The sequence below is a fragment of the Trachypithecus francoisi genome, unplaced genomic scaffold, assembly GCF_009764315.1.
Source record: "Trachypithecus francoisi isolate TF-2019V2 unplaced genomic scaffold, Tfra_2.0 Lachesis_group17, whole genome shotgun sequence".
Taxonomy (NCBI): domain Eukaryota; kingdom Metazoa; phylum Chordata; class Mammalia; order Primates; family Cercopithecidae; genus Trachypithecus; species Trachypithecus francoisi.
The window spans coordinates 58,589,465-58,616,233 of record NW_022681462.1 but is presented as its reverse complement, the minus strand read 5'-3'; the positions used below and the strand labels follow the sequence as shown (position 1 = coordinate 58,616,233).

The following is a 26,769-nucleotide window of genomic DNA, read 5'->3' as shown; positions in this document are numbered from 1 at the left end:
GGAGAAAATGCTAGCTGAAAGCCCTTTATTTTTGTATAGTTCTAGATCAGTGCCCTCCAATTGAAAAATACTGCAAACCATAAATGCAAGCCACGTATGTGATTTAAAATTTTCTTGTAGCTACATTAAAAAATGTAAAAATAAATAAGTGAAATTAATGTTTAAATGTATTTGTCCTGATACCTCAAAAACAATATTGTCCTAATATGTAATCAATAAAATAGTTACTGAGCTGTTTTACAATTTTTCATATGAAGTATTTGGAATCCCATGTGTATTTTACACTTACAGCACATCTAAATTCAGGCTAGCCACGGTCCAAGTGCCCAATAGCCACATGTGGCTAGCAGCCACTGTGCCAGACAGTAAAACTCTAGACTATTTACAAGGACAATTATTTTATTTTGCACTTGATGCTCACAGTATATCAAAATGGTGCCAGGTCAGATGGGAGGAGACGATTGCTTTTTCTTCTGGCTCTGTAAGAACTTCCTCATTAATGCTTTTGGGATCAGCTTTTTAAAAGGTTGCCAAACGGTAAGAGGAGGAAGGACTGGCTTCTAATATTGAAAGAGCAGACTCAGAGCTTTGTGTGCTAGCCAGGGCTCAGAGCTTGGTGGAATTTATAGGTGGTATTTATGACCGAAAATATCCAGATGGGGTCATTTATAAAATAGATGTGGGTAGTATGGTTATTTATCAAGAGCAATATGCTATAATGGAATGAGTTCTAGACTGAAGTTCAGGAGAAGGCACTAGACCAGGCACAGGTCTGGGAGGAGAGAAGTGAACCAACATTTACCATACCAGCTACAGCACTAGGCACTTCACAACCATTTTCTTATCTACTTCTTACAATAAGCTCAATAGCTATATAACCAGCTCTAGTTTACAGAAATGGCAGCTGAGCCTAGTGAGGTCAGGTTCTGGCTTATTGTGGAGTCGTAATAAAATCTCAGTGCTGTCTGATTCCAAACTGCTGTGTTCTTAACATTACAATCCATATGCACGTCATATAATAGGTGTTAGGATTCAAGCGGAGAAGCGGAACCAGTGATATATTTGCATGCATGTAGATACATATAGGTGGTAAATACTTGTTACAGGCTTACACAATTGTGGGGAGCTGGTTAACCTGTCTTTGTAAGGATGTCTCCACAGCTGATGCCAGAGCTAGAAGTCCTCAGGGTGGGCGATCATAAAGGGAAGATCACAGCATGCTGGAAGCAGCAGCACAGGTAGAATTCCACAAGCACACCCTGAGCCCTGCTTACATTCTTGTTGCCTCTGACCTTGGTGATGAAAGTGCCCTGCAGAGGTTGGACCCTTTTTCATGGAGCTTAACAAATATACCTGGTTCAGGATGAGTCTGAGAACCTGAAGGAGGACCCAGGGAAAGGTGGAGCAATTGGAGACCCAGCCGCTGCTTTACAGCAGTAAGCTGAGTCAGCATCAGCAACAGTGTGCTGAGCTACAAAATGGCTGCCATTTTCCTTTGCCCTCCTGTTTTCCTAGAGTCTTCATTATGGCCCACTCTAACTGGAAACACATGAGGAAGGGAATTCTGGGAAATGTATTTTAGCCTGTCCACATTGATGCATTACAAAGGCTTCAAATGGGTGTTAAGTAAATATTTGTTGAATGAATGGATGAATGAATGAATGAATGAATGAATACCATGGTACTTCTCTTGGAAATTCTCTGGGAGTCGGAATACCTAATCCTGGCTCTGCCTCTTACAAACCAAACAATTTTGAACAAGTGACTTAACTCTGAGTCTTAGTTTCCTCATTTGTAAAACTCCAAGAATAATCCCTGTCCTGCTTATTTAACAGGGATCAGTTGAGATAATCTGAACAAAAGCACTTTGAACATAATGTTCAAAAATAACATATATAAGGATAAAACATGTAATATAGTATTGTATTCTTTAATTATTGTTGTTACTAATAATTCAGCTTCCCAATGTATCACATGGAATTAATAGTTCCTGACCAATTTACCTTAAAGGTATGCCAGGAAGCTTAAATTAGGTGAGATATGTAGAAGCACTGTCAGCTATCTGTGGCATACCCTTCAAAGGCAAGACTGAATTATCATTCAACACTCAGATACATTTTCACATTGTGTTTTACTTTTGGGCTAAATGACTCAGAGGGACAAGTATGTAACTGGAACCATTGGTGACTCTGTGAGCTGAAGAGCAGTGGCCATTCCTTGGATGGGAGTTGTGGGCAGTGGATGAGGTTTCTGTCCTATAAATTTGGGCTTGCATTTCATAGCAGCCAAACTTGCTCAGCAGAATGAAGAAATCTCTGCGAAAGTTTTTGGTAAAGATGGCATAGAGGAAGGGGTTGGCACAGGAGTTGATGGGGTAAAAGAGGACCAGCAGGATCTTTGCTTTGGACACAGTGATGAGGGGCACCTTGAGGGAGGCAGAAATGGCAAAGAAAGAAATGGGTGCCATGCAGAGGAAGTCAGTGAAGATGAGCATGGCCATGCGCTTGGCGATCCTGGTGTCACTAGAGGAGGACACGATGTTGGGGTTCCGCACTGTGAGGTAGATGTGGGTATAGCAGCCACAGATGACCACAAAGGCCAGGACATTGAGCACAAGGAGGGACATGACATACAGCTGTGACAAAGGGCTGTCAATGTCCATGGGCAGGCAGATGCTCACCTTCATGTAGCTGCTGATGCCAAAGATGGGAAAGAGGGCAGCTGCAAAAGCAAAAATCCAGCCCATCACCATGACACTGGCAGCATGGCGGAGCTGCACCTTGCAGTCCAGCTGCATGGCATGGGTGATGGTATGCCATCTTTCCAAGGTGATAGCTGTTAGAGTGTAGACTGACAGCTCACTGGCAAACACAGTGAAAAAGCCAGCAGCATCACAGCCTGCTCCAGTTTGCCAGTCAATGGCATAGTTGTGATATTGGCTTTTGGTGTGGATATCAACTGATGCAATGAGCAGCAGGTAGATTCCAATGCAGAGATCAGCAAAGGCCAGGTTGCACATAAGGAACCTGGGGACCGTGAGTTTATACTGGCTGGTAGTTAGGATCACCAGCACTATGATGTTCCCAGTGATGGCCAGGATGCTGATAAACCATATCAGGACTCTGAGGATGTTGTACCCCATGATATCTTCACATGGGTTGAATGCATCTGGCTTAGGGGAACAGGTCACATCAATCACTTCATTGCATAAGTCATAGTCAAACTCACTGTACATCATGTCAAATCCTCTGCTGTAACCGGGCTCATTGTCTTCTGCCAGAGAGGCTCTCTGACCCCTAGCCTGAGTCATATAATCAACTTCTTGCCTTAAAATCGATTTGTTGCAAATTGGATGAAGCTCAGAGCTAGAAAAATACAAAAAGAAATAGAATCAACATCTCAGATTCAGAATAGCAAATACATCACTGTCTTTGTGCAGGGTAGAAATGATGGGTTTCTTCCTGAGATTTTTTTTTTCTTCTCACATCATATCTGCCCTTGAGGCTAAGCTCAAGGGTTAATGCTGCTTACTGTAAATGAATATAACAACTTGTATATATATTACTAGAGTTGGATGGCCCACTGGGGAAACCATCTTGCCACAACCTGAATGTGGGGAGGAAGGCGCCTGAGACTAAGCCTTGCTGTTAAGTGAAAATAATTTACAGACCTGGTATCAACTCTACCCTTTTCTTTCTCCCATCTTGATCCAGCTATCTCTTAATATGCCTGAGTAGGAGATATTCCTATTCCTCTACACTCAAATCACTGGAAGATCCAGACTGTTCTCTCACTCAAATGAGAACTTATTTGCTTCTCTTATCTACATAAATTAGGGGATCAAAATCTAGTTAGTTCCCAGCCAGCCCCTATTCCCTGGCTCTTTGGTTCTCAGGCTATTAGGAGGCCAGCTAATTTGCCTGAAATGCTACCAGGGTCTTTCCTGTTCTTTATTATCTCACTTTCTGGGGGCCACAATAGACCTCAGGCATGTGTTTGTCTGCAAGGTAAGCCTGGCTCTCTCATATTAGTTTCCTAGTGAGTGCCCCAAAGAGCAAGTGCAAGTTGCAAAAGGACCTAATTTATTCTAAGAACGTAACTCATCCTCGGGGCAGCCTAGCTCTCCTTGGCCTCACTTTGCTGTCTTGGTTTTCCCTTTGAACACAAACGTACAAGGGGCCTTGTGAACAGGATAGAGGTACTTACAGAGGGATTTGAATGAAATCCAGGTGATAAATATTCAATCCATGAGTATACCCATAAATATTCTACCCCAGAGTAGTCTATCAATACTCTGGATGTAGAGACATGGAAGGTAATATTTCAGTTTGGAAGTAAAGGCTTATGGAATGGAAATTACATAATAAAATGGGAATAAGCCTTACACTGGGACATTTTTGGATGCAAAAAAAAAAAAAAATCACACATACACATGCATACCTTTCCCTCCTTCCCCAAGGGGCAAGTTCACATCTATATTAAGTTGACTGTATTTTTTTTAAACCTTGACATAACCTCAGATATAAGCGGGGAAGTGAATATTAAAACCCTCATAAGGAGGAAAGAAGTGGCTAGGGGAGTGGAGGAGGTAAAGACTCCATTTGATGCTAAAGGATGAGTCTCACCAGGTGTTCCAACCTATTATACATGGACTGAACTTTTCCCCATCTCTCCCCGTCCTCCCTTCTCTCACCCCTGGGAAGTGAATTGAATTGCCAGGGAGTCATTTTCCCTTGGCCTAAGGGATTCTTTTTGTTTGTTTAAGGCTAAATGATGAACATATACAGAATTGAAAGTCAATGGAAACAGCCCAGAAAATGTTTTGATTTAGTCAGTGGTCTTCCAAGGAAGGTGAGGCAAGCTCCATAATGGGCATAGAGGGCATAAGAGGGTTATCTTGTGGTCCTTAGTCTAATTCCCGACTCTTAAACCCTGTTATTGAACTAGCCACAGCCTGATTCCAGGAAGAGAAAGTAAGTAACCTGGTACTTGCTGACTGCAGTGTGGTTCATTGGATTGAGATCTTACTTTAACTCTCTAGAAACAGCCTTCACTTCCTGGGACTTATGGTCGGCGTCTGTGAAGATTCTTACTGTTGTTGCTGCTGTCCACATATTTTAAATGTTGTGCTTCCCTTTTCTGAAACAGAAGTGACCCACTGACATGAAGTAAGGAGAAAAGTAAATAACTTATGTCTCTGAGATAAGAACAGAAACAAAAGTGGAAACTGAGGGACATCAAACTTTGCCTCCGCAGTACTTTGGAAAATCCTATCATAAGGAGTTGGAAATGCAGTTTACGGTCAGTTTAAAAAGTGACACTTTTGGACTCTGATCAGTCAGTGAACAGATGCTTGCGGGTGGCATAGCAGTGTCCCAGAGTCTGAGCTTTGGAGGCAGGCAGAGCAGATCTGGATTTGTTTGGTCAGTGTAGGTCAAGTTATTTAGTATCTCTGAGCCTCAGTTTCTATCTCTGTGAGAAAGGAATAATAATGATATTACCTTTGTGGGAATTAAATGAGATAAAGATACAAAGTATTACAGTGCTTGGCAGTGAATACTCAGCAAATGTCAGCAGTATGAAGACAAATGATGGCGGTTATTTATGGAATTCTTGTTGAGGTATAGGCCCTGTGTGGGTACTTAGAAGCATATGCCACAGCATGTCAATTTAATATTGAATTGTGAAGAAATGGACTTCACAACATTGAGTTGTGAAGAAACAACTTGTATTGTTAAATACAATACAAATTGAAGAATAAAATGAGAGTAACATGCGAACTGAATACAGAATTATGACAAGGAAATATCTGGTTCAATGACAAATGAAGAGTGTAGTTGATAGGAACTTTTGGGAAGAGCCCAGGAAGAGTCCAGGAGGACCACTGGCCAAAGTTTTAGTCACAGGGGCCTCATGTTTATACTCTGGGCATTATTTCCAAATGAGGATCAGAATAATTTCATCATACAAGTTAAAACTTGAATCCCAATACCAAACCACACCTACTGTAATATACAATGAAATTATTCTATCGAAGGAATAAATCTGAAATTATCTTCTGAATAACATAATTATTTTACGTTGTTTGTGTGTGTGAATTTGATGAATACAAAAATCAAATACCCATTGCTAAAAATAAAAAACAAAAACCATCGATCACAATTTTTGTTACTCTATTTTGGCACATTGTGGAAGAACCACATTCCCCTCCTTGCTGTACCCCAGCAGGCCTGGATGGTGAGTTACAGCAGCAACCCAGAGGGATGAGAGCAGAGTGGTCTGGAGGGATCAGAGAAGACCTCATGTCCTGGGACAATATAAGGCAGATGTGGAGATGCCAATTGGGAGAACCTTGAGGCTATGTCTAGAGGAGTCTTAGTAACACGATGAGATAACAAATTATTGGGGTGTGTTGGAACGGGGCCAAATAGCACACTGCAAGCTGCTCTCACAGTGATCTTAACATTTTCTTCCTTTTTTTAAAGACAGAGTCTCACTCTGCTGCCCAGACTGGAGTACAGTGGCACGATTATGGCTCACTGCAGCCTCGACCACCTGGGCTCAAGCAATCCTCCCACTTCAGCCTCCCGAGTAGCTGGGACTGCAGGCATGTGCCACCACACATGGCTAATTTTCTTCATTTTTTTGTAGAGACGAGGTCCCACCACATTACCCAGGTTGGTCTCAAACTCCTCGGCTGAAGGAGTTGTTCCGCCTTGGCCTCCCAAAGTGCTGGGATTACGGGTGTGAGCCACCTCGCCTGGACAATTTCAGTGTTCTTTATTTCTCTTCGGGGTGTTCAGTTCCAGGGACTTGGTGCAAAATTAGTATCTTTCTCACTCTGGATAGAATAATTCTTATGTGGAATATAAAAGAGGCAAGCCACTGCTTCAGCCCAGGACCTTAAGAATTCTAGTTGTCAGGAAGAAATTTCCTGGCTCTTGAGCTCATCTATGAAGAGTGCCCATTCTGGATAATATCCTAGTGATGCATGCAGATTCTGAAAAACAGCTATTTTTCTACAAATCCTTCAGAAAGGTCTGAGTAGAGACTCCCAGCTACTTGGAAAACATTTTAGGGTGCGTACTGTTTTGTTCTTTTTGTTTTGCTTTTGAGCGAGGAATGTCCACATGGACTGGTCAATGTATGTTAAAGGTTGAATAATAGAGGAGACTGTGTTAAACAGTGAAATAATATCATAGGAAAGCTGTATTAGTTCTAGGCTAGTATATAAGAGTAATAAAAAGACATCATTTGATGAGTGCAACTACATGGTGTGGCTTATGTAGGTGAGGTCAGAGGAGAGTGAGAGCTTTTAGAACTCTGATACTCAGTAAATTCTTACCTCCAATGCATTGTTTAAATGTCTGGGGCGTGTGTACAATCTCCAAGGCGACTTTCTGTTTACTCTCTCCAGATCCTTTCTATGATTATCTCACTTTTTTAACCAGTTAGGTAACTAGGACTTGTCTCTGTTTAGATCATCCTCTTTAAGTCTGGGCTTCCCTGAACCTGGCTTTCTTTGAAAGCCAAAGTAATGAGATATCTTAATCTTTCTCCTCCCTGTGAGGTAGTGAGATCCCAAGGTGGATTAGAGAGGCTTAGAGTGATTGCGATGTGCTGCAGATGTGTACATCAGTCTCTGGCATGGCATTTATGCATCTCCCTGCCAAACATGACATGGATGGGACATTTATGAAGTGCAGAGTTTGGGACTTGAAAGATTAAATCTATAAAGGTACAAGGGAAAGAGGGGACAGATATTATGCACCAACTCTGAGTCAGGCACTGTGCTTACTATTTTTCATGTTTTCTCATTTAGTACCTGGTATATGTTCTGCCCGATGGGTAGTCCTGTCCTGTGAGCCCATTTTCAAAGAAATGAAAGAGTGCAACCATTCCTCACTCTCCACAAAACTGAATTTTTGACCCAGAATGTGCCAAAGGGCTTGAGACAGGGAACTCTCTGCAAGTAGATTCTCTTCATGTCCCAGATATGTAGAAATTATGGACTAAGTTCTACACTGGGGAAATCCCTGAGCAGGGCTCAAAGATAGACTCACATTTGCCGTCTCCAGTTTGCAAAGGCACAGCAATGGCTGGGATAGGTGAGGCTGGCTTCCATGAGGGCAACAAGCTTTTCCAGACTAGGAAGCTTTTTTAAGTTGTAAGTCGACCTGGCCCTCAGCTTCTTAAGATTTTCTAAGCCATAGCTAGGCAGGGAGTGGATCCTTGTTCTTGAAATATCTCTATAAAGAGAAAAGGTAAATATAACAGGATTACTATGGACCTAAAACTTTCTGCTCTTGGTTAGCAGGCAAAATAGCAGACACTCTAGTGATATTCTTACGTGGATGAGGAGAGAGACTCCGCTTCCTCCAACACACCTTGGCCAGATCAATATTTGGCTAATGGGACATTTGGTTCTGTAGGAGTCCTGGTCCTTCTGTTCCTGGTAGGAGGAGTTAGATAATAGGCCATTCTGATTCCTGGATATACTTACATCCTGGCTAATTTGGGCCATAAGTGTTGCTGGTGAGTAGAATTAGCCACCTTCCCTTCTACAGTCTATTTGTACCTGCTAATTTGCATGGGACTAAGGGATTGAGACCATTTGTCTGTGCCATAAAACTAGCTATAAAAATATTTCTGATGAGCTGGAGTAGAATCTGTGGCCAAATTTCAGGAAAAGGGACAAGAAGGAAATATACTACAAGAAGAAGAAGAGTCTGGCAGGCAGTAGGGGCAGTGTTGGCACAAAGTCCAAGTGGCAGTGCAGAGTGGTGGTTACGAACTTGGCATCTACAGCAGACCTGCCTGCACATCTACCTTGCCCCTCTCCCTATTAGATTTATGACCTTGGTCAAGTATGTCACTTCTCCATGTTTCAGTTTCCTCAGCTGTAAAATGGAAAGACAAAAATCCTATCTACTTCAGAGGGTTGTTGTGAAAATTAGATGAGTTAAAGTACATAAAGAATGTCCTGACCAACAGAAACACTTAATGTCTGGCAACTATTCTTAGTAAATATAACACAGAGTGAGAGAGAGAGAGATAGTTGTTCTTGTTTGGTAGGAAAGTCTCTGTCCAGTAGACCTCAGCACACATGACCAGTTTAACCAGGTCCCTGCCCCTGATGGGCTGCAAGTTCCATCCTTTTTGGCAGCAGCACCAGTGATGTGGGTGCTTTTCTGGCAGCACCACTGGTAGTTGCAAACTTCAAAACCAAGACTGGCTGGTGAGAACAAGGAGATTTAAATGGCACCAGCTTGGACCTGTTGGGGCCAACAGCTTGGCCACGAGTGGGTGCTTCTGATGGGGGTGGTAGCAAGTGATGACCAGGATGAGTTCATTTCAGCACCCTTGGGGACCCTTGTATATACTTGAGGAAGAAGAATCTTTTAATGTTGGCATTCCCTGTAAATCAAAGCAGTAGACACTCAGAGTAATGAAACTTGGGGGTGTGAATATATATTTGCTACCCCATATGCTCTCACAATCTGGTGAAAATTACATTTTCAAAGTCTTGTTTTCATTGTATAATTATCTTGCTCAAAAATTTATAATGGCTTCCTATTGTCCAGTGAAACCCATCCCTAACTACTGCCTTATTTGTCACTTCCATTTCCCAAGCACATTTATACTAGTTCTTTGTACTTGATGTCACTATTTCCTCATCTCACAATTCAATTGAGTTTCTCTTTAGCCTCTGGGGAAATAATACTCACTAAGGCCATGTCTTAGTTCTGATCTCCTTGATTTTGTAGTTACAATTCACAGGTATAATGCTCCTTCTTTCTGAGATACTGTCTTTCTTGGCATCATATTCTCCTCAACATATTTTCCTCTGACATCTCCGTTGACTTCTTTCTGATGTTTTTTTGTTTTACTTCTCTTTTATCTGTTCTTTAAATATTGGCATTTCTCTATACCTAGACCCCTTCTGACTATACCCAATCTTTTCAGGAGATCTCTTTTATTCCCTTAGTTTCAGATAACAGGCATGTGCTGATGGCTTCCAAAATGTGTATCCCTATTCAGATCCTACTCCTGAACTCCAAGTCCAGATAATCAGTTGTTTTTTGAAGTCTACCATTTTGATGACTTGCATCAAAACTGAACTTACCATCTTTCTTGTAAATATGTTCTTCCTTGTTTTCTCCATCTCAGCAAATGACCCTTCCAATTTCCCCTATTTTTCATAATGGAAACCTGGGTGCCATCCTTGACTCTCTCATGTGACATCAGTGTCTTGTTCTCTCAAGCCTAACTTTTAAATGTGTTTCAAATCAGCCTACTTCCCTCTTGTTCTGTTACTTTGGTCTAAGTCACCACAGTCTCTGCCTAGACAAATGCAATGGTCTCATAACTGTCCTTATGACCATCTATTGCAATCTTAGTACTGCAGATATAAAAAATGCCTATGAGATTACCCTTTAATGACGCCCCATTGCTCTTAGGATGAAGGACAAGTCATCGTATACAGTGTGTTGATGATTTGCCTATTGTCTCTCACATCCATGTCATGCCCTTCACTATGCTCTTCTCTGTGTTGCAGGAGGGATGATCCCTGCAGTTCCATTTCCCAGGTACTCTGTGTTGCAGGAGGGATGATCCCTGCAGTTCCATTTCCCAGGTACCACCTTATCAATCACCTTTCAATTGGGTTTAGCAAATGGCACTAGCAGGAGATTGGAGGGTAGGTAAAAGAGCATACTCATCCCTCCTCTGTCTCAGGCAGCAACTGAGTCTTATCCGTGATTCCAGCTCTTGTTGAACAGATCCTTGGAGGATTCAGCTTCATCAGTAAGATGACTTCCTCATTTGTTCCTCAAGTCCTAGAGTTAGTAGTGGTTACTATTGCCAGTTTCTGGACTGCTGATCCCCGTTTGATATTCAGGAAGATTTACATTTTCAGAACAATTACCTTTATGTTACGTGTGTATGTGTTTGTATGTGTGTGTATTTTACACATAGTCCCCTCTTTGTTAGCTGTTAATTAGATCAAATCTCCTATATACTTAATGATTTTTTTGCTTTGTTCTGTCACTACTGAGAAAATTATATTAAAATCTCCAACTATGATTTTGGATTTCTATACTTCCAGTTTTGTCAATTTTTGCCCTATATATGTTTGATGACTTCTTAAGGCTCATACAAATCTAGAAATTTTATACTTTCCTGGCAATTTTCTGTATATCTGGTAATACTTGTCTCCTAACTCCTTGGAAGTTTCTTCTTATTTGCTGGTTCCTCCATGACCTCCAACTTCAGGAGTGCCCATGAACTCAGTGCCCAGACTTCTTTTCTCCATCTTCACTCTGCAGGTAAGCTCATCCAGTCTTAGGACATAAATATAACTTATATGCTGATGGTGCTAAAATTTGTATTTCTAGGTTGCTTCTTTTTCTTGAAATCCAGACTCATATTAAATTGCCTCCTTGTCTTCACTTAGTTGTCTAATAGGCAGGTCAGACTTTGGAAAATAAAAATGGCCTTCCTGATCTTTTCTGAAAATCTGTTCCACCTTTCCAGTTGTTCATGCAAAAACTTTGATGCCTACCTTGACTCCTCTCTTTCTCTCATACCCTACATCAAAACTCTCAGAAAAACTTCTTGACTTTATATACCACATATATCTGGAATCTAATTACTTCTCACAACACTCGTTGCTATCACCACAAGGTAAACATTCTGGTGGTCCAGGGCATCTTGTCTAGCTCCCTCCCTATTATGGTTCTTCAGATTTGGGGTCCCTGGAGATCAGAGTCTGGTCCATGAACCCTTGTGACTGTGATGAATCTTTGCTCTCTGCTGCTGTCTCTGCCTTCTCTCCATTTATACTTCCCATTGTTTTAGAGATTTCCAACTTTTTTATTTGCTGCAGGAGATCTTTCTGGTTCCTCTCTTTTGGCAACCCCTGTTCTAGCCAGTTCTGTTAGTGACACTTGCCCTGTTTTCTGTGACCAAGTTCTTATCTGGCATTTGGGTTCCTCTTTTTTTCTCAAATGTGGAAAGAACAAAGGCTGAGACTCAACTCCCTGTTTTGTCTATAACAATTCAGGCAAGACTCACTCCAAGAAACATGATGAAAAAACATTTTAGAAGTCCTTTAGGAACAATTTAGACCAAGGCCATCATTGCCTCTCCTGAACATTTTTCACATTTTTCAAAACGAGCAATACAAAGCAGATTATTTTTCTTAATTATGCCTCCCTCTTAGGTTTACAGTATAAAAATTGGATTAATTGAAGACTCTAAAGAGAAACAAATTTTTATACTCCATGGAATATCATTCCGTTATCTCATGTACTCTGTGGTGGATTAAAGATGACTGCAAATTCTTTGACACTCTTTTCCGTCGAGAGTCTGTTTGTTCTCCCCTTGAATCTGGGCAGAACTGTGATGTCTTTGGATAAAAGAATATGATAGAAATGTTGCTATTCATTATAGATCTAGTCTTTAAGAGCACTGACGTCTTCTCATTGGTCTTACAGAGTCTTCAGCTGCCATGAAAGGTCTCTGAATACCCTAAGGCTGCCATATTGGTAAAAGCCTAAACCATGCAGAGAGGTCCTGGAGAATGAGAAACCGTATGGACAGAGTTAGAGAAGACACCACACAGACACACCCAATAAACACAGATGTGTGAGGCACATAAGTGATGGGGACAACTTGGAAGTGGACCCCCCTCCCGGCCCCCACCCTGGCCCTAGTCAGCCACCCGAGCTGACATTGTATGGATCAGGGCCAGCCATCCAAATGTCTGACACACAAAATTGTGATAAAAATGGAATGGTTGTTTTGAGCCATTAAATTTTAATGAGGCAGTAGAGAACCAAAACAAACTCCATTGAGGTCTCCATAATGTTTAACAGTTGAAGAGATAATTTCTCCTTGAAAACCAGTAACAGTGCAATAGCATTATAGTCTGTATACTTTTTGCCTGTCTTACCACTGACTATCTTTTGCTTTATGTACTATTTGTATTTTATCTCTCCTTGAAGGTAGAAGTCTGTAGCATTCTCAGCAGTGCCTTTCATGTACTAAGTACCCAGAAACTTATTGCTTTGTTTGAAGATGTACTGGGGAGTGACACTGGAGAAGGATTAGGAAAGGAAATAGATAGATCACCCCAGCCAACTGTGATGTTCTCTGACTTCCACAAATTGCAGAATCTTGTACCTTGTGTTATGTCTTCTATTGTTTCCTATGATTGTCTTTTCATTTATGTTTGTTTGTCTCCTCAGCCAGATTTCAAGTGCCCTGAGAGCAGACATTATTAAGAGACTTTTGTCTTCTGTATCATTTCTGGCATAGATTTGGGCTCACGAAATCTATTCAGTAAGTAGTTGTCTCAAAAGCAGACATGACTCAGCATTGTAATAAAAATGAGAAGCTGGAAAAAATTTTACCAAAGAGCTAATTCTAAGGGGAGATGAGTGTAAGGCAGACTGAGAAATCCAGAAATCTAGACTTAAAGTGAGTTCAGGAAAATGGTGCCTCTGCAGCAGTAAGTATATGTGGCTGAGAATATCAAAGTTACCAAGAAAGGGAGCAACCTTGTGCAGTGTCAACAAGGAGGCAGACATGCCTTGGGGAGTAAGCAGAATGATACACTGGGTGGATTGATTTGAATGCAATCCAGTGTTTAGGTGTTAGATTGGGAAGCCTCTTTGGTAAACTTCATTGCCTTTCCATTGCTCGGTGTTCTGGAGCTAGCTTGTTATTTTGGATTCCTTCTCATCACAGCTAGAAGACATATGTGCTGCTGTCATTTGCACATGATGGCTTTGCTGCTGTGAGACGAAGGAATCTTGTCAGTGTCCTGGAATTGAGATCTTTCGTTGGTGGATGTTGATGAGGGAGCTCTTGGTAGGAAAGAGGCAAAGTCACTTAAAGTTCAATAAAGCAAATTTTTAAGCAAAAGTGGTTCCTGGATGACAGGGAAATAAAAGTCTTTGTGGAGGTGTTTACTTAAAGCTTACTGTCTGAAGGGATCAAACATGGAACCTGTCAAGACTTCCAAATTTTGAACTGACAGAAAATACAACATATCTCTAGTATCTCCATGGATTAAGAAAATTCCATAGAAATTTATATTACCAGGGATAAAGATGAGGTAAGTAGATCTTATTCAGATCTTGGCTGGAGACTTAACTACAGTATATTCCCTTTTTTGCTCTCTTCTCTTAAAACATGCACACTCTATCATACACACACAGGTCTGTTTGCTGGCTACAGTTCTTCCACATGGCCTAAAAATCTGATATTTGATTTTAATTCCTTTATGAAAACACTCTCTATTTTTATGATGCAAATATACATGGGCATTGGGGGGAGTAACAAAAAAAAGACCTCAGTTATTCACATCTTCATGGGACTACATTATTGTGACCATGATAATTAATTTTAGATGTCAACCTGAGGGGATTAAAGAATATTCAGATAGTTGGTAAAGCACTATTTCTGGGTGTCTGAGGGTATTTCCAGAAGAGACTGGCATGTGAATCCATGCGTTGAGTAAGGAAGATATGCCCTCTCCCAGAAGCTGGGACCCACTTCTTCTCCTACCCTTAGACATCAGAACTCCAGGTTATCAGGCTTTTGGACTCAGAGATTTGTACCAGTTTCCCACCCCAACCCCTTGGATTCTCAGGACTTTGACTTCAGACTGAGAGTTTTACCATCAATTTCCCTGGTTCTCAGGCCTCTTCCCAATCTAACACCTAAACATTGGATTGCATTCAAGTCAATCCACCCAATATATCATTCTGCTTACTCCCCAAGGCACGTCTGTCTCCTTATTGACACAGGCATGTCAGGCCTCTTGCTTGGACTGAGAGTTAGACCAATGGCCTCCCTGATTCTGAAGCTTTCAAGTTTGGACCAAGCCATGCTATAGCTTCCCTGGTTCTCCAGATTGCAGATAGTCTATCATGGACTCCTCAGTCTCCATAGTCATGTGAGCCAATGCCCCTAAGAAATTCTCTCTTCTCTTATTTCCTTGAGCAGTGGTTCATAGTTCTCCTTGAAGAGGTCCTTCACATCCCTTATAAGATGTATTCCTAGGTATTTTTATTCTTTCTGTAGCCATTGTGAATGGTAGTTCACTCATGATTTGGCCCTCTGTTTGTCTATTGTTGGTGTATAGGAATACTTGTGATTTTTGCACGTTGATTTTGTATCCTGAGACTTTGCTGAAGTTGTTTATCAGCTTAAGGAGATTTTGGGCAGAGATGATGGGGTTTTCTAAATATACAATCATGTCGTCTCTCTGCAAACAGAGACAATTTGACTTCCTCTCTTCATATTTGAATACCCTTTATTTCTTTCTCTTGCCTGATTGTCCTGACCAGAACTTCCAACACTATGTTGAAGAAGAGTGGTGAGAGGGCATCTTTGTATTGGGCCAGTTTTCAAAGGGAAAGCTTCCAGCTTTTGCTCATTCAGTATGATATTGGCTAGGGGTTTGTCATAAATAGCTCTTATTATTTTGAGATACATTCTCTCAATACCTAGATTATTGAGAGTTTTTAGCATGAAGTGGTGTTGAATTTTGTTGAAGGCCTTTTCTGCATCTATTGAGATAATCATGTGGTTTTTGTCATTGGTTCTGTTTATGTGTTGGATTACTTTTATTGATTTGCATATGTTGAACCAGCCTTGCATCCCAGTGATGAAGCTGGCATGATCGTAGTGGATAAGCTTTTTGATGTGTTGCTGGATTTGGTTTGCCAGTATTTTATTGAGAATTTTCGCATCGATGTTCATCAGGGATATTGGTCTGAAATTTTCTTTTTTTCTTTCTTTTTTTTTTTTGTCTCTGCCATGTTTTGGTATCAGGATGATGCTGGCTTCATAAAATGAGTTAGGGAGGAGTCCCTCTTTTTTCTATCATTTGGAATAGTTTCAGAAGGAATGGTACCAGCTCCTTTTTGTACCTCTGGTAGAATTTGGCTGTGAATCTTTCTGGTCCTGGGTGTTTTTTGGTTGGTAGGCTATTAATTACTGCATCAATTTCAGAACTTGTTATTGGTCTATTCAATGATTCAACTTCTTCCTGGTTTAGTCTTGGGAAGGGTGTATGTGTCCAGGAATGTATCCATTTCTTCTGGATTTTCTAGTTTATTTGCCTAGAGGTGTTTATAGTATTCTCTGATGGTAGTTTGTATTTCTGTGGGATCAGTGGTGGTATCTCCTTTATAATTTTTTATTGTGTCTATTTGATTATTCTCTTTTCTTCTTCATTAGTCTGGCTCACAGTCTATCTATTTTGTTATTCTCTTCCAAAAGCCAGCTCCTGGATTCACTGATGTTTTTGAGGGTTTTTTTTCATGTCTCTGTGTCCTTCAGTTATACCTAATGTAGATGATGGGTTGATGGGTGCAGTAAACCACCATGGCACATGTATACCTGTATAACAAACCTGCATGTTCTGCACATGTATCCCAGAACTTTAATAATAAAATCCCCTCTCCTCCCTCTCTCCCTCTCTCCCTCTCTCTCTCTCTCTCCCTCTCTCTCTCTCTCTCCTCTCTCTCTCTCTCTCTCTCTCTCGTTTCTGTCTTTGAAGAACCTTGACTAATACAATGGCTATTTCCTAAAGATAGGCTTAGAGAGAAGCCCAAAAAATAAATCATTACACAGTGAGGGGTATTTAGAATAGTTATTCTGGGCAACCATACTTCGAGGAGTAAAGGGAACCATGGGATGGGATTAGATCTCAGAGCCTTGATAGTCAGGCAGAAGAGTTTAGGATTTACATGAGCAGAAGAATGGTTTTATTCAAAGGTGGATTTTTGTAAGATTAGTCTTGAGAACCTTGATACCAGCATATGGTGTGTGTTCAATAAATAGTTGGTAAACTAATGGAATGGGAAAGGATTGAGGGTAGGAAGGGGACAAAGTGGCTATTGCAGAAATTCAGGCCTAGGATGACAGAGGATGTCTCCTCCCACACTATCACTTCCCGTGTTAAAAGTCATTGTGTGATATGATGACAAGGATTTATTAGGCATCTGCTGTATATTACTATAGCCATTTGTGAAAATTTCTGCAGTGCTTATTGTACTGGGAAGTAACATTCATCCCTTGGCCAGATGCATTACAGTAGATACTCTTTTTTGTTTTTACATATATTTCTTACCCCTTGCCAGACACACAGTACGTGTTTAATCAGCATCCACTAAATGTATGTCATGTAAGACTTGATGCCTTCAATGAGTACTTGAGAATGTTTATTTACTTATTCCTGCCCTTGTGAATGTTTACTTACTTATTCCTGCCCTTACTTATTCCTGCCCTTGTGCCTGGAACTGGTGGGCTGGAAAAGCGGGGAGGGGTAGTTGTGGGCTGGTGTTTTTAAACTTTATCTTTCAGGCTGGTCTGTTCTAATGATTTTGGTCTTTCTTATAAAAATACCACTTTTAACATTGCAACGCATGCTATATTCAGACAGTGAGTAGTTTTGAGGATTTAAATCCTGAAAAGACCAATGGAGACCCCATGGGATTATGACTTGCACAGAAGAGATTTGGTAATTTAAAATTGTTTCAACATTGTTAGGACTGTGTTTTGAGATACAGAGTAGCAACAGAGACTGCATGGGTAGGAAGGTAGTAAGAGGCAGAGGCAGGAGTTAAAAAGCACTCTGTGCCCCATTTAATAAAGTGTGTTATAGCCAGTGCCACAAATTTGATTTGAACAATTTCTATTTTTCCCAGCAAAGATGTTATTACAGGTCAATCATTTCCATAAGTGAGAGCACATTTCTGGTGTATACTACACTGACAGATGGCTAGAAGACCTCTCTTTCATGATCCCAGGCTGGATAAGAAAGCAATTTACTATCTATAGAACTGTGGGTACACTGGTAATGGAAGAGAATCATTCTTATACAAATAACTCAGTGTTTGAATCTGAACTATCAAATGAATCTGAGCTATAGCCAAATCAATTTGATAAACCATCAGAATATGATTGTACTGGCTCCAGTCTGCAAAGGCAATGCATTAAATTTTCCCCACAGGAAACTGTTTCCCAAAGAAACAGCAATTGCTCGATTGCTTAAAAAAAACAACCTTGAGTGAGTTCAGAATATCAGGTAAAAACTCAGATGGCTGCTGATGTTCAAGGTCAAGACTCACAAGGGGGAAATGAGGATGCCGAGCTGCTCCTCTGAAGCTTGTTTGTGTGCGGCTGGCTTTCTCTGCATCTGTCTTTCTTTGCAATGGAACAGTGCACCCGTGCACCCCAAGGTGTTCAGAGGTTCCCTATTCTTCACTCAACTAGAAATTTTGTCTTCAGGAAAGGAACTATCATCAGTTTGAGTGTGTGCCCCTTAGTTTTCTTAGAATTCCTTGCATATATCCATTGGGGAAAAAGGCCTGAGCCAGTGAGGGGGGAAGATTCACCACAGTTGGCTTGTGGAGGAGATATTTGGGAGACTGAGCAAGGATTCTCAATTCCCAACATGGGTCCTAGGGCAGTGATTCTCAGAGAGCACTCTGGACCAGCAGCATCAGTTTCACTAGGAAGATTTTAGAGATACAAGTTATCAGGCCTCAACCCTGACCTACTGAATCAAAAATGCTAAAGGTAGGGGCTGGGTGTTATGACTCACGCCTGTAATTCCAGTGCTTTGGGAGTCCAAGGCAGGAGAATCACTTGAGGCCAGGAGTTTGAGATCAGCCTTGGCAATGTAGTGAGATCCTGTCTCTACAACAATAACAGAAATGGCCAGGTGTGGTGGTGCACGCTTGTAGTCCCAGCTACTCAGAAGGCTGAGGCAGGAGGATTGCTAGAGTTCAGGAGTTTAAGGCTGCTGTGAGCTATGATGGCACCACTGCACTCCAGCATGAGTGATTTAAAAAATCCACCCCCCCCCCCCCAAAAACCCATCCAACTCTGAAGATGCTGCTCTAGGGCAGCTGAGAACCACTTGCAGCTGAAGTGGCTCATAGCTGAGTCTACTCTGGGAATTGCCCTCAGCTGACTTACTCCTCCCCAGGAGTTTGGCTCCTCCCCAGGGACAGCCTGCACCCAGTGATTCTTGATATGGAGGACTTGCCCCTTACCTTAATTCAGTACAACTTTGAAGGACCGCCTTAACTCCAGATCTCCCCATGGCATCAGCTGAGCCTTTTGCTGCAAATGCATTACCCTTATTCTGCTTCCATCAAGCATTCTCTGTACATTCTGAGAGCACCCTCCAGTAAACCTCCTGCATGCAGATATATCACAGTCTTTTTGTGTGTGTGTGGGAGTGGGGACAGCAATCTGACCCAAGGTACAGTCAAGGTCAGCATGATCTGCACCTACTGTGATCTGAATAGCCTACGCATGGTCCTATTCTCACCTCGTCACCTGAGTGGGCTGGTCTACTGCACACCTGCACAAGCACCTCTCAGGCCAGGCTTTAGATGGTTTAGTGTATCTGGTTGCAGAAATGGGATGTGGAATAGGTTATTCGTCTTCTTGCATCTCAAGTCAGTAGGAGGAGAGGCTTGAAGAACATCTATGGACTAACCTGGAAGCCCCAGAAAGGGTGGCTTGATGTTAAGGTGAACAATTCTTTTGGCCCCAGAGGGAGGAGAGGAAATTAGCAATTGTAGGCCGGGCTTCCAGCCAGGATCCTGCACTGAGGTGAATATATGTGGGAATGTATTACCACTCTCTACCTTTTTAAGTCATGGAGAGTGCTTCCTAATTCCATGGAATTTCTGTAAATTTTATTCACTTAATTCTAGACAGATGTGTTCCTGTGATAAGATAGATAAAACAATGGGCCTATAACTTGAGGACCGTGCAGAATTGCTTCTGATGCTTTCACAGAGGCTCTCTTCTTGCCTGCATTCACAGTGGGGCTGTATTCTTATGAGATACATTGTGCAGTGTCTTAGCCTGGAATCTGCTTGTGCAACCTCAGGAGATGTTCTTCTGTGCCATGTTTATGTAACATTGACTGGTGTTCTTAGACTGGGAGGCTGGTGTTAATAGTTATTTTCCTCTCTATTTTAACTCACAACCAGTTGCAGGGGGCCTCACCGAATAACTTTTAGATGTTGAATTAAACATATTTATGGCAACATGGTATGGTAGGAACACATGGAATGGGAGGCAGAAGACCTAGTTTCTGGTCCAGACTCTGCCCCTTCTAGTTGCAGTGTGATCTTTAACAGATCACTTCCCTCCTCTGGTTCTGATTTCTTCAGCTGGATAATGAAGGAGGTAGGGGATCTCATCCAACTTCACTATTCTCAGGAGCAGGTAGTAGGTTAAGATGCTATAGATTCAATATTGTACTTGGTACAGGTCACATATGGAAACCCACCCATCACTTAAATATTCTTCCATGAACAGATAGAGATGCCTACTTAGGAACATTCAACACTTTTAGGGCTTTTTGCTAAGTGAAACTGACATGCTGCTATTGTGGGGGTCAAAGACATTAAAAGTACTTGTCAAAATTCATTTGTCTCCCAAGCACTCTAAGAACAGGGAACATGAACTAAGCAGTACAAGTTTTGAGTATTTTGTATACTTGAGTGCACTTGAGTCCATGGACTATATGCCCAACACTTCCCATTTGTTAGCCCTGGGTCCTTCCTTGTACTTCATAGATATATCATGACTTGATATATTAAGTTGTATATTTAACGTATTGCCTGACTCCTCTCTATCCCCACCCCCAATAAGAATATAAGCTTTCTATGAGGAAGAACTTTCCTTTGTTCCCTGCATGGCACAGGATCAGTCCTGCTTAAAAATTTATTTGATGAGTGAACAAATATTTATGTGTTTGTGTTTTATGCTTCAAATAATATTAGGAAATAGGTATTTTTTGGCCATTTTTTAGGTGAGGAAACTGAGGCTTAGAGAGGTAAGAATTGATCTAAACCAAGGAAGTCTGCTCTATATGTCTGCTTTAATCACACTGATACTCCATTTGCATAGGTTGCCTATCTCAAGCCAGGCATTGTCAAATAATCTTTGAATGTGGTCAGGATGATAAATCTACCCTAAAGTGTATATTTATTTCTTCAAAGCAGCAGAATCTCACGTATGGATCACAACACACCCTTTATCATTAATAATAAATATTCAAAATTCTGACTTTCCATACCAGATCTAATTCTAGAGGTATACAGGCTCCAGCCTGAAGGAGAATATTAGCTATTTGGTGAAGACAAAAGTGACGTATATAGATGGTTGGTGGGTAGGTGGGTAGATAACCACACATGGTAGCTTATGCCAACTGCCAAATAAGACGTTCAGGTGGGTAGCTCCTAAATGCCTGACTTGACTTCAGGCAGATTACATAAGGATCCTTTAGTAAAATTGTAGATTTATTAACATGCTTATCTATTTCTCTGCTCACCATTCCTTCTTGTACCTCATTCTCTCCTTTTGGGTTCCTTTCTTCATTCTTGAAGTACTTTCTTCAGTAAATGTAGTAGGTCTTGCTTAGAGGCCAGGAACACATCTTTAAAAAGCCTTTTTGTGATTGTGATGCAGATTGTCCCCCCACCAAAGAAGCCATAAAGGCCATGAGAGCCATGGGAAGAAGTCACTGATGGCAAGGTTGTCAGAGAGACTTGTGGAGGTAGAACTTCGGAATGATCTTTGATGGAAGGGAAGTGTAGGCAAGAAGAGAAGATGGGAATGCCACTTTTGGAGGGAAAGATGGAAGTGAGGAAATGACAAGAGGAGAGGTGCTGATGCAGGGCTATGAGGCACAGAGTGTATCCCAAGGGATTTGGAAAGAGGATCCGAAAATAATGTATATATAGGTCTCATTGGATTGAAGGAAGCTCCTGGGTGTTGAGGATGATGGAGAATTGTGCTTTCCTTTCCAGGGAAGAGACACATAGTCGAGTGGTTGTCGGTCTGTACCATGAGTTAGATCAGTTTAAATCCCTGCTGTAACTCTTGTATAACCTTGAGTGAGTGAATTAACCTCTCCAGGGAAGCCAGTTTTTGCTTCTGTAAAATGGGAATAAGAGGTCCTACCATAGGGGTTGATTATAAGGATTAAACAAGAAAATGCATCTTAGTTTCTTAGAACATCATCTGACACCCTGTGCATGCTCATTACATGTTATTATTAGTGTTGCTTTTTTATGGAGAGTTAGACTGTGGATAAGCCTTAAATTGTCTCTCTAAATCTTGGCAGATGACATGAATAAAAATTGAACTTGATGGCCAGTCCTGCCTTGGAAGCTTCTTCCCTAGCTGCAGAGAGTTGACTTCTAACTTACACAAACTGAGCTCTTACATACAGAAATGGGGAAAGCTACTCACAGAATGACTGGTCCAGAGGCTCCGTGGAAAACATCATTAGGCAATTCTTCTAAATTATTATTATCACTTAGATTCCTGGGGATGGGGTTGAGGAAAGAAGAAGGAAAACACAAAGCCACATAAATATTGCTGTTAAAGGAGCCATTTCCCTTTAAATGGGCTGGAAGAACAGTCAGGGCTACTTACAGCTCATCTAGTTGGGTTCCATTGAATGCACAGTTGTGTATTTCTTGAATCCCATTCTTATTCAGCCATCTGAAATACAAGGCCTATTAAAAAACCAATAATCTCAGATGCAAACAATACAGGGGTTTCATAATTGGAAGCACTGAGCAAGGGCAGACAGCACAGGTTAGAGGCATAAAGAAAATGCCACCTTTAAAGCCTGGGGACACGGGTGGGAGGAAGACTGATTTATTGCTGTATAATCTTTTGTAACTTTTGAAGTTTGTATTATGTGCATGTATTACCTATTCAAAGGAATAAATGAAATTTAAGTTTGAAAAGGCACACTTAGGCAGAGCAGCCTGGATTCTATAACTAAGGTCTTTACACACATCATTTGTATGTAGAGAAGCAATGAGGGGAGCGACAGATCTTTCTCATCCTGAAGGACAGGAATCGTACAATTATTGAACAAGTGTTTATAAGACAGAGAAAGAACATTTTGTGTCACCTTTCTCTAAGGCCTGAAGCCTTTCACCCATGATCACCCACAGCAGCAGGCCTGGCTGTCATCAAAAGTGATCTAATTAAGTTGTCAGACAACCTGAACATCTCCTGTGACCCATAGGGACCTGGTTATTGGAGGTTTGTGGAGGTGGCTCTGGGTTAAGCCAGAAAGGAAGATAAATCAATTACAGAGAATGTGGGCTGTGGCAGGGCAAGGTGATGTGAATGGGCATGGAAGGAAGTTCTGGGGGAGGTGGAGATGGGTGTAGAACAGCCATCCTGATTGCGCTAAGAAGGTCAGTGAGCAGGGTTCCCTGGACAGTGGAGCCCAAGGACACCTTGGGCTACAGCTCTGCCTTGCTCTGCTCCTGAGTGGATCTGAAAGCAAAAACAGATACCAAGGTCAGGAGAGCTTAGCCCAAAGAGCCTCTGACCACCTGTTCCTGTTTTGCTGTCAGGTTCTTTACCCTGTCTGGCTTAGTGGGTTTGCAAATAACACTGTTCAGAAAACTGACCCAGAGAAGCTCCTGTGTGTCCAGGACTCTTTCCTGGTCTGCCATGGGCAGCCAGAAAACACTTAAAGTCACAGCAGAACAACTGTATGTCTTTTTCCTCCTCTTGAAAACGAATTAGCTAAAGAAATCCAGACAGGGACAATGTAAATCTTTCAAAACATCCACAACCACTTGGTGGGTTCTGATGGCAAAGAAGTTGCTATGCACCCCCATGCCATTTGAGAAAGCTTCTCCCAGGCACATCCGGACTCCTGACTGTTGCAGGATAGTGGAAGTTGCTGGGGCAGCTGTGGGATGTGGACCCCTGGGGGATTTGGATCAAACACAGCATTCAGCAAACTTTTTCTGTAAAGGGCCTGATAATAGAGTTTAGGTTTTATGGGCCAAAAGGCAAAAATAAAAAATATTATGTAAGTGCTTTAGGTACTTATAAAACAATTTCCACAATTTTTTATTGACCAAATTCAAAGTGTAATAATTTTTTTTTTTGTAATATAGGTCTAATATTAAGAGAATTTTTACTGGGGGATAACATTTTGCTTAACTTAGATCCAATGTTAGTGTTTCCTGTCTTAGCTCATGAGCTGGATTTGGCCACTGGGTTATATGTAGTTGGCTGATCCTTAATCCATACAGGCTCCACCTATTTGCCTGTCGATTAGATAATTGATATTTCTTGCATATAACTGTCCTGTAAATCGATGTTGCTATAATCAAATAAAACATAAACTAATTTTAAATAATTATTGTATTCAAATATCCCTTTGTCTTTATGGATTATCTCAATCAACAGATACCATCATGTGGGGAGGAGGATGGTATTTCATGCTATCAACAGTGGATCATCACACACATAAAAAATTGTGTTCAGAACTGCTGTCCTTGGGTTTACGTTAGTCTGTGGGAATCTAAAACTAGTAACAAAGGGAAACCGACATTTATTACACGCACCCCGGTCTCTTAAGAGAGGAAGTACCTATATGAAAACCAGATGATGATGATGATGATGACTACAACAACCTGGGCAGAGCATCAACTAAGGAATAACTGCATCACAGGCTTATCTTAACCCTTTTGTGTCCTTGGGAACGAGGCCAGTGTGCTCACTCAGCAGAGGCTCAGGAAGCTACAGAAGCACACTCTGCTCTCACCCTAAAGAGTAGAGGTGCTGGGGACTTGGCCCTTTAAAACTCATTGAGGGGCAGGCAAGGGAGATGGGCTGACTGAGGAACAGAGGAAACATGTATGAAGCAGGCCTCTCCTGAGGCCAGAGTGTGCTGGGAGCTGTCATGCATGTCACCTCATTTTATTTCTTCTGAATTAGGACATTCTCCTGGCTGGCCATACCTGGGTGCTTTCCCCATTCAGGCACTCTGCTTACCTGGGCTCAGTGAGGGTTGGGAAGGGCTCAGAAGCCTCTACATAGTGGGTTTTTATTGCTCACTTCTCTGATTCACTAGGCTAGTGTCTGATAATTCTTCATTGCTGGTTGCTTTAAAAATATATTTACTTTTAGAACAGGGCCTCAGAATTTTTTTCTACTTTCAGTTTCAGGGGAGCATGTACAGGTTTTTTACATAGGTAGTCTGCATGTCATGGGGTTTGGTGTACAAATAATTCCATCACCTAGGTGATAAGTGTAGTACCCAATAGATATTTTTTCTGATCCTCTCGCTCCTCCCTCAAGTAGGCCCCAGTGTCTGTTGTTCCCTTCCTAGAATCCATGTGTTCTCATTGTTTAGTTCTTACTTATAAGAGAGAACATGTGGTATTTAGTTTTCTGTTCCTGTATTAGTTTGCTTAGAATATCTATCCATGTTGCTGCAAAGGATATGATCTCGTTCTTTTTTATAGCTGTGTAGTATTCCCAGAATTTTGAAAATGGCTATCCATAGAATACTTTGACAGTCATCAGTGCCATTTGCCATGCTTTTTTTTTTTTTCCTGAGTGTGCGTAAATGTCCCCATAGGAAGAAAGCACCCCTGCATCGAAGCTGCTAAACTAGAAACGATTGGAGACTTAAGTTGTGTTAAGTATGAATTACATGATTTTATTGTCTATGGATTAAAGGACAGCCAAAATAAGAACAATAGATACTGTTTCCACAAAAGTGAATTTATCCTTTAGAGAGATGTTTGAGAAACAGTCACTCTTTAAAGAAAACTCCTTTCCTGAAAAGTATGTTCCTAAATTCTGAGAAATTAGGGTCCATGAACAGGAGTTAGGAAAAAGCAGACAGGATCTATATGTTTCTTTTGTAGCTTTGAGTTTGCAAAGCTATGTCAGAAGTTCTTATTTCCTCGGGTTCTTTGCCTCTACTTGGGGAGAGTTGAGACCAGGTCACTTAAAGTGCTTTGCCTTCTGTCTTACGGCTGGACAAAAAAATCCGGTCAGTGATACTGTGAGAGCAATATAAACACGCTATGCAAAACTACGAGAATGATATGAGCACACTCTCACTTAATTATATATTTTCTATAAAAAATTGAATAAGTTTGCCACATTATAACATTTATTTTAAGTCTCTGTATTTAAAATGAACATAGATGAACATATTTTAAGAAAGATCCAAATAAACATAAACATCCAGGTATAACTGATTACATTTATCACTAATCTCCCTCTGTGAAGTAGCCCAGGAATCCTTTTACTGTTATATTTGTTTCACAATCCAGCAGGTCAATACAACTCATGTATTCACTGTTTTCCACAAGCTCTTTGTATTATTATTTTTTTAATTTTAATTTTTTATTTCTATTTTATTTTATTTTTTTTTGAGACGGAGTCTCACTCTGTTGCCCAGGCTGGAGTGCAGTGATGCAATCTCGGTTCACTGCAAACTCCACCTCCCTGGTTCAAGCGATTCCCCTGCCTCAGCCTCCTGAGTATCGGGGATTACAGATACCTGCCACCATGCCCAGCTAATTTTTTTTTTTTTTGTATTTTTAGTAGAGATGGGGTTTCACTGTATTAGATAGGATGGTCTTAACCTCCTGACCTCGTGATCCGCCCGCCTTGGACTCCCAAAGTGCTTGGATTACAGGCGTGAGCCATCGCGCCTGACCAATTATTTTTATTTTTATAAAAGGCAGGTAGTCTTCATGGTCTTTATTATTCTGTTCCCTCTGCATGCCCCTTGCCAACTCCCTAGCTAACTACCCTCATCTTTAAAAGCCCATTTTAAAAACATTTTCTTAGCTTGCTTTCCCTTATTTAACTCTTCCTTTAACTCTCGCATCACAGACTAGGCAGATTAAATTATTCCTTCTTTACTCT

At 41.2% G+C, this 26,769-nt stretch overlaps 1 protein-coding gene across 2 annotated transcripts in view; it reads right to left on the bottom strand.

Annotated features, from left to right (window-relative positions):
- Window positions 1–1,543: 1,543 nt before the first annotated feature.
- Window positions 1,544–26,769, bottom strand: part of FSHR (follicle stimulating hormone receptor) — a 194,746-nt gene continuing 169,520 nt past the window's right edge. For both annotated transcript variants that reach the window (XM_033176814.1, XM_033176815.1), the window contains 4 exons: window positions 22,492–22,560; window positions 22,306–22,380; window positions 8,064–8,249; window positions 1,544–3,365 (listed from right to left, as the gene is read on the bottom strand). In XM_033176814.1, coding sequence (XP_033032705.1) covers window positions 2,132–3,365; window positions 8,064–8,249; window positions 22,306–22,380; window positions 22,492–22,560 — 1,564 coding nt within the window. In that variant the 3' untranslated portion in view covers window positions 1,544–2,131. The remainder of the gene's footprint in view (window positions 3,366–8,063; window positions 8,250–22,305; window positions 22,381–22,491; window positions 22,561–26,769) is intronic.